The 8,534-nt window shown below is 39.5% G+C and overlaps 1 protein-coding gene across 1 annotated transcript; it reads right to left on the bottom strand.

The window, feature by feature from the left end:
• Positions 1-2,286: 2,286 nt before the first annotated feature.
• cltrn (collectrin, amino acid transport regulator) lies at positions 2,287-7,839 on the bottom strand. Its single transcript, XM_008407545.2, has 6 exons — positions 7,561-7,839; positions 7,105-7,163; positions 4,451-4,533; positions 4,218-4,334; positions 2,805-2,999; positions 2,287-2,716 (listed from the first exon to the last, which is right to left on the bottom strand). Exons 1-6 carry the CDS (start codon positions 7,625-7,627, stop codon positions 2,593-2,595), a joined length of 645 nt encoding a protein of 214 aa, XP_008405767.1. The 5' UTR covers positions 7,628-7,839; the 3' UTR covers positions 2,287-2,592.
• Between the last annotated feature and the right edge of the window lie 695 nt (positions 7,840-8,534).

The following is an 8,534-nucleotide window of genomic DNA, read 5'->3' as shown; positions in this document are numbered from 1 at the left end:
GTCGCATCTTTTCGGGCCTGCTACTGCCTCTAGTGGCGTGAGGGAGGGTAACACAACTAATATAATGACATTACTAAATCAGAATACGGCAAAGTCTTTATTATTTATTATTAATTTTTCATTCTCTTAAGAATGTAAAGCTAATTAAATGATCTAAACAAGACCTTAAAGTGGTTCCAGTTTCTCTCGATGTCCAACCTGTTGAAATTGTGGAAAATTGTAAATACTTTGGATCGTTCCTGGACAGTCAGCTCAACTTTGCTGAAAGCACTGACTGTATTTTGAAGAACTGTTCTCAGAGACTCTACCTTTTAAGAAGACTTGGTGATCTTAGGGTGACCCAACTAGACTCTAGTTGTGTCATTCCTATGTCTTGAATTTGGGGGGGATCATATTTTATTTATCACTACAGAAGGGTTCAGTGAATGCGCATATGAAACTGGTGGGTTCGGTACCTCAAAAAACGTTAAGAACCACTAGTTCATACAAAAGCAGTCGAGCCAGCATTGTATTTACCACCAGAAGGGGGCAGTGTAGTTAAAGACATATTTTAGGTTTTTCACTAACCCTACTTGGACTCTTTCTGATGTAGCGCTTTACAAACGTATTAATATCCCTTCAACTTTTTCACTCTAAAAATATGAATTAAATTATTTAACCCTTTAACTAGTTAAATTAATTGACAACCACAAACATTTGTTTTGGAGATGTGATTTTATGTGATAGAAGTAATAACTAAAAGTAGTGCAAAGTTGGGAAGCGGAAGTAAAATTATGCTTTTTTTTTATACTCCCCCACCCAAAAAACAAACAAAATGTGGTGTACATTGGTACACAACCCCTCCAATACTTGAGTACCTCTAAATGTAATTCAGTGAAAGCAGCTATCTGCCTTCCACCTGACCACATGTGCGTAATTGAATCAAAATAGTCTCTAGAGCAGTGGTCCCCAAGCTACGGCCCGCGGGCCGGATCCGGCCCACCGCCACATTTGGTCCGGCCCACTGAACAATACCAGAGAGCGTTCAGATTTATTTATTTTTTTTTCATATCTTGTATTTTCCGATTTTTCTTCAACCACCAGGGGGCTCTTTAGCAGGAAGTGTGTCCTGTAAACTGTGGGTGTTTTGTTTTGAATGGTGCATTGCTGCCATCTGTTGGACTTTTAGGGAACTCCGTGACTTTTATGTTCAGTACGGTTGTTTGCTAGCGGTAGAGCGGATGAACACACGTGCATTCTAGGTGTCCCTCAATGAAATGCATACTAGTCAGTCCCAGTGACCGTTTCACTAACGGTTTTTGCCCATGTGCTTTCTGGGTAAAAATCAACCGAGAAACCACTGCTTTAGAGGTCTAAAATGGATAAAGACGGACCCCAGAAGACCTGTGTACGGAAGCCGAGAGCGAGTGTTATGGTCATATACTTTTTCCAAACTTTTTTCCAAATAGTTTTCTCGATATAAGTTGTGGCATACATTTGAAGGATGGAATCAGGTTTAACACAAACACCAACCAACTAGTGATCTCAAGAAAACAGGCTTTGTTATCTTGAGAAAACCGTGGGGAAATTAACTTATCGAGAGAAAACCGTGGGGGGGGGAAAGCATGTGCAGAAAACATCTGCTCTAGACTTCTGTACCTGTGACGGTAACTGCAGCCAAAGTTTGATTTATAAAGTGCTGACACAAGAAATAAAGTACATTGAGCACTGTCATATAAAAATACAATACATTAAAGTTTGTTGCTGTAACATGAACAATGTGGAGATGTTTTCATCTGAAAACCGATGAAGTGCCCGTTTAATGTAATTTCTTCCTCACCTAAAAAAACACAATCTCTTTATTCAGCTTCCTGCAATAAATGGTTATTGCAGTTAACTGTTTTCCTACATGGCAGAAACAAAATCTTACATATTTTTAGTCTAGTTTCTCATGCAAATATTTTAGTACACTTGAAATAAGACAAAAATATCTTACAAGTAACTTTGCAGTAAAGTACAGAAGCCTGTTTAGAATCAATAATTTATTATTGACAAACAAATACTAGTTTCTCTGGCAGATTATTACTTCTAATATTTAGAAGTAACAAAAATCTGCCATTTTTATCAATATTAAGTCAATAAGTCCTTTAAACAAGCTGCTATATTTTGCTGAAAAGTCACTTGTAAGAGTTTTATCTTATTTCAAGTACTAAAATATTTGTACTAGGAACTACACAAAAAATATTTCGTAAGATTTACTGTTTTTGCTGTGAATATAGGGCACTTTTTGTAATAACAGACGCTACGTTTGAGAGAAATCTTTAATTAAAATTCAGACATCACACATGAGACAACATGTTTGAATAAAGAACAGGTATAAAAACAAAAGGGTGCTTTATGTGCCGGGTTTGGCAGAAACAAAAGTACATGCTTTGCAGAGACCATCTGAGAACAAAAATTAAAGCATAAAGATCATCTCTGTAGTAATATTACAATTTTGCACATTATTAAAACATTACTGTTTCCAACTTGGTTTTAAACAAAGCAGCTAAATATTTTCCCATTACATCTGTTTACATGGAAGACTTATGTCGCAAGATTTTATTTTTTCTTTTACATTTGTGTATTTCGGTCATATTCTGAGAATGAAGTGTTGTAAATGCCTTCATTTCCAGCCGTCCTCTTCATCTGCGCCTCTTCATCATCGTCCTCCTCTTCTGCCACCTCGTTCTTCTTGCTGGAGCGGAGACCAAACAGGATCAGGCTCAAGTTATCAGACTTAATTGCAACGATTGGCACCAGTCCATCCACAATCAGCAACATACCGTTTCTTCTGGACCACCGTGGACACGAGCAGAAAGACGATGCCAGCGCCAACCATGCCTATCACCACCCCAAACACAATGAGCCACGAAGGGGTCGCAGGTTTAACAGGGGCTGTCAGGGTGGGCAGGACGCCAACAAACTCCAGAGTCGCATCATTGAGCAGGAGGATGTTGTTGATGCGGCTCCTGGACTCCCTATTGGACAAAGAAGAAAAGAAGTTTCAATGGATACTTTTCCGCACAGTGATGACATTGTGGACAGTTGTAGCAAACTGAAAAGGTCATAGGTCTCCTTTTGATGTACAGTAGATGAATGCCCAAGGCAAACACTATGCTCCACTGAACAGAGCAGAAGTGGTGTCCAAACAATCTTCAGGTTCTTAAAATTTCCGCGCTCTCTTCTAAGTAGGATGTTCATTTATGTGGATTTATGAAATACTCTTGGAAGACAGAGGACATTGTTGGCCAATGGATGGGGTCACAATGTCGCAATGGCCTCTGTGGTGGGGGTAGAGTTTGAGGACTTGGGAAAAGACAAACTACAATTGTTTAAGACAAACTTTCCACTCCAGAAGAGCAGTGTAGCTTACAGTCAAGGAACTGTCTTTAGACCCGGGGCTAAAAATGTTTCTGTATTCTCAGTACAAAGTCGAGCTTGTTCCCAGTGCAGGTTTGTCCCTGCCTGAGATCCTGATTCTCAGCAATCGTGTTTGTGGTGTTTATGGACAGGAGCTCAAGTTGCCATTGTTGAGAAAAGAGTGTCTGGCTTGGGAACCTCGGGATTCTGTCATTAGCTTTTTGTAGACTGTATGGTTCTACGGGCATCCAGGACATCTTTCCGGTTGCACAGAAGCAGTTGGGCAAGGGTGAACTAACCAGACTGAAAGACCGTTACTGGAAACGTAAACTACTGCCTCAGATGTTAGTGCTTCCCTTGAAGGGTTTAAGTTTTGCTCCTTAGTGATTGTAAGATGGAACGAGACTGGGATGGAACGGTGGAGGCCTCGTCTGTTATGCCAGCGATGCTTCGATCTTTTCTGATGGAAAAAAAAGAGATCCAGGACAAGTAAAAATTGATCTCCCGGTCTGTCTGCGCTCCGACTCTCAACTACGCTCAGGAGGTGTGGATCACGGCTAAAAGAGCAAGATCCTGGGTGGAAGTGGCCGGGATTAGCATCTTCACGAGAGCCTGGAGGTAGGGTGGCTTGCTTCTAAGGAGCTCTTGCTTAACGGTTGGGGTTGCAAATTAAAGTAGTACCATTGTTCCTCTGCCTTGATCACGTTTCTGACCACATCCAATCAGAGGAAACCTTGGGGCAGACCCAGAACACCCTGGAAGGTTCTTTCATGGATGGATGGACTTGATTTAAAACAAACCAACTGCATCTCTAAATTGTGTGGTTTTGTGATTACCTGACAGCCAACTCCACGCTTTCTTTGCCTACGAGACGTGAGGGGTCGCCAGGTGACGTGACCACAAACCAAAAGGACACTCTGGGAGTCTCATCACACACGAGGATATTTGACACGCTGGACACAAGACAACAAACATGACGTCACCTGCACAAACCACGACTCGCATATCTAAAAAGTTTTTTTTTTCTTTTTTTAAATGCCTAAAAACAAACATATGGGCGTTTCCTTACTTAAATTCTAGTTCCAAGTGATGGCTCATGGCAAAAGCAATGGCTGCTTGGAAGAGGAACCGTTGATTTCTATTCCACTCATACTGTAACATAAACCAGATTTTTAAAAAAAGAAAGAGCTGTTTTTTTCCTTATTACAGACACAAAGGTTTGTGGGTGACAGCATGGACCTTGTCCTTACACATGATGACCACATCTATTTTATGAGCATTTTGGATAAGCCTTGTGCATTTCTGTGTTGTAAAACTTTGGACAAAATGTTCAAATAGTTTTCACACAAGTTCTGTTTTGGGAAGATGCAAAGAAAATGTTGCTAATTTGAGAAATGATGTACATATTTGATTAGTCTTTTTAAAAAAAACAACTTGATTTTGAGTTTGATACCAGCTAAACAAACAGGTAAAGCTGTTGCTCTCTTAAAAAAAAAACTCAAAAAGTTTGGCACCTTGGTGGAAGACAACTTGCTTTCACAACAGACTTCATTTTCTCTCTACTTCCTCTGACATGGTTTTATTGTATTTTTTTTTTTCATTTTCTTCTGCTTGAGGGCCTTCATTGGCCATAACACGCACTCCTTTCGAGTTGTTGTGTTCGTGTCGTGTTTATGACTTCATATTGCTCAGCCTTAATGGTCTATGCACACGTGTGCAAATTAACCAGGCCACATGCCTGCATTTATTTATTTTGTCACATCATTTCACAAAGTGAGAGACCTAAAATGAAAAGGCAGAAGTCATTAGAAACATCCCTCTAACTCATGGGCTGCCTCCACCGAGGGACGTTTCTCTCTTGCGCAGCCCGATCCTTGCTCTAATATTTGGTTTTGAACTGCGTGCAGATAACAGGACAGATGGCGTCTTTCCAGATGGATGCCCCTGCTGCGATAAGCGATAAGATTTTGATCTGCTGCTGAGCCCAGCGGCCTTTTTTATTGGGTGGGCAATCTGAACATGAGCAACCCTGTTTTTTAATGTTTGGTTTAAACGGTAAATCACCACCAGAACTAAATATTACATTGTTGGTTTAATATGTGCAAAATGTGAATGGAGTTCAGTCTTTGAGGCTGAGTTAGCGCAAATAAGAAAATCTTTAAAAAGGAAATGACCTGACAACGAGGATGGCACACTTTTTAAATTATTCCATAAGACTGAAACTTTTCCAGCATGCCGTGGATAAAAGGTAGTTAAAAGCTGATTTAGTTTCAGATTTAGATTGATTTATTCTTAACAAATGAGACAATGCACATTAAGTAACATGAATACAACATGTAAATATTTAGCTAGATTTAGCCAGAGAGGCTAATTTTCATCTATAGTTCCCTAGAAGGTTGATGAAGGAGATTTTTTTTTTTAATTACAATTTAGGTGCATAACGACATGCATGGCCTATGATTTATGACAGAATTCAATGTAGTGCTAAAAGTAGTGTAATTTACAGAAAACATTAATAATAAAAATAGAAACCAGTCACAACCATTAGACGGGAAAAAGTAAAAACAGCCAATTTAAAAATTATTCAAAACATGCTGTGATTCCAGCATAGCAATAACAGACCCTCAATGAATCATCTTAAAAGACTATATGAGAGATGCAAATAAAGCACTAAAAAATATAGGGCCAAGAACAGAACTCTGTGGAACTCCATACTCAAGGCTACACAAATATAATTTAAAGGTTTGTCTCTGTTGTCTTGCATCCTCGTTGGTTATTCAAATAAAAATCCCTTTAGACTTTTAGTGGAATAAAATGGTGAGATTGAATTAAAAGAATAAACAGGGTAAACATGAAACTGAAATGTGGTTTAAGGTATGATTTAAAGACTCAGTCACAGTGAGAGTCGCGATGTTGTTTTGACAAATCTATAAAATGTCTCTTGAGGCTGATGGTGGAAAACCAGTGAAGACACTCCCTTCCCAGGAGACTTTGAGCCACGACTCGTAAAAATTATTGATTTGCAGAGGTTCTGAAAAGAATAATTTTTCAGATCTGACTTCCTTGTTGCTCAGACAGAAGAGATCCATCCAAACCTGAGTTTAGAGCTCTGGAAGTGTAGCCTCTTAAGATGCTTTTCAGTACCTAAATCTTATTATAAATGGTAGAAAACATACAGAATACCTTATTCAAATGAATTAAAGCAACATTGTGTGCAAAACACTAACTTTTGTGTGAAGATGCTGTTACTTTTTCAGCTTCAGGAACTGAAAATCTTTCAAACCGGTGGTCTAAATGACATTAAAATGTGTCACTAAAGTGCAAAAAGAAAAGTTGTTTGATTCAAGATGTTAATTTATCTCAATATGCAGCTTGAACGGTTGCTGGGGTTCATCAAATGGACCTAATATCTGTTTGTATCGAATTCGGAGAGGATTAATGACTGAAAGATGTCAAACTGCAGCAGATTTTGGATCTAAATGAAAATAAGGACTAAATGTCCTGAAAGAGTTGTGAAAAAGGTAGACGAGCTACATAGGCTGATCAAATGACACAAATGCCTCAAGATTAAATTATTTTTAATCTCAGGATCAAACAGATTAAAAACTGAAGTTCATGAAGTCACTTTGGGAGAGCGCCATATTTATATTTACATACATTTTTATGTAATCTGTGGAGGAAGACTTTTTAAGAAGATGCGGTAAAACAAAAATATATACATACAGCTTTATCTCCCAGAGCGGTTTTGATGCTGAGTCGAACTTTGAAGCCCTCGGCAGCATCTGAAGCAAAAATAAATAAATAACAAGAATAAGAAGAAAATGTATTTTTAACAGATGTTTGAAATTTCTGTCCCAGATTTGAGATGAACTGCTCAACTTCAGAATAACTTTTAGATTAATTCACAATATTTTACTAACTTCTGCCGCTGTGAACTAATGAGAGTTTTGCTATCACTGTAGATAAATAATGTAACTGTTTATTACGAGGAAGGAATCTGAGTTATGTCCCTAATCTGACTGCGTTCCAGTAAAGGGAGATTAGAAGCTGAATGCCACTCTGACCGCAGGAAAAAAATAAGGCAATAAAGTCTGAGAAAGGGGTTCATTTCACAGAGCTTAGTGTCAAATTCAAATGGATATTATTTAACTAAGAGTGAGAATTGAGCTAATCACTTACTTGGTTTGCAAAGCTGTGCAGCCAAAACAGATGGCAGGCAGAGGAAGAAGACGATCCTTCCCAACATTTTTCCCAAAGCAGGTGAAACTTCCCAAGCGTTCGGCGTTTTCTAGTCGTTCAGCAGGAACGTTCCTGGATAAAGCTGATGTTTAATGGTTAAACCAGGACACACCTGCACTCATCTGTCCGCCTGCGAGGTAATGGCAGCCTCTGCTCTGTCCTGCGTGTGGCTAAAGAGGGCTTCCTAGAGAACCTGGAGAGAGACCCACCCACTGGGAGGAAAAATGTCTACTTCAGTTCACGTTGGTCAAAAGTGTGTATGTGCGTGCGTGCGTGTGCGTGTGTGTGTGTGTGTGTGTGTGTGTGTGTGNGTGTGTGTGTGTGTGTGCGTTTGTTTGTAATACCTTGTGGGGATCATTTTCCTGACATATACGATGTTGTGGGGACCGAAGCCTGGACGCTGTTTTTGGGTCAGGGGTCAGATTTAGGACTAAGGTGTGAATTGAGTTTTGGTTAGGCTTAGGGCTAGGACAAGGGTAAGGTTTAGGTTGTAGAAATTAATGGAAGTCAATGGAAAGTCCCCACAAAGATAGCCAAGCAAACGTGTTTGTGCGTGTGTGTGTGTGTGTGCATGTGACTGTGCGTGTGCGCGCGCGCGCGTGTGTGTGTCTGTGTGTGTGTAACCCAGAGCTCCACACCTTTTCACAAAAAGTTGCAGTATTCAGCTTGTTTTCTGGAAACTACATCCCGTCTCTATTGAAGCATTTGCTTACTAGTTCTTAAAAAAACAAAATAAAAGTTGTGTTTCTAACAAAGTAAAACGCTGGTTTGCACACAGCTCGATATCTTGAGTCAGACTCTGCTTTTTGTCTTTCTCTCTCCTGCCAGAGACAGGTTGTACTGTTCTGGTTCTTCTCTCTTTTGTATTTCTCTGTTTCAAAGCTTAGACCTCACTATTTCAGTGAGCTCTGCAG

This window comes from Poecilia reticulata, linkage group LG4 (genome assembly GCF_000633615.1).
Source record: "Poecilia reticulata strain Guanapo linkage group LG4, Guppy_female_1.0+MT, whole genome shotgun sequence".
Lineage (NCBI taxonomy): Eukaryota > Metazoa > Chordata > Actinopteri > Cyprinodontiformes > Poeciliidae > Poecilia > Poecilia reticulata.
The sequence above is the reverse complement of the archived record's forward strand: the minus strand, read 5'-3'. Positions and strand labels throughout refer to the sequence as shown.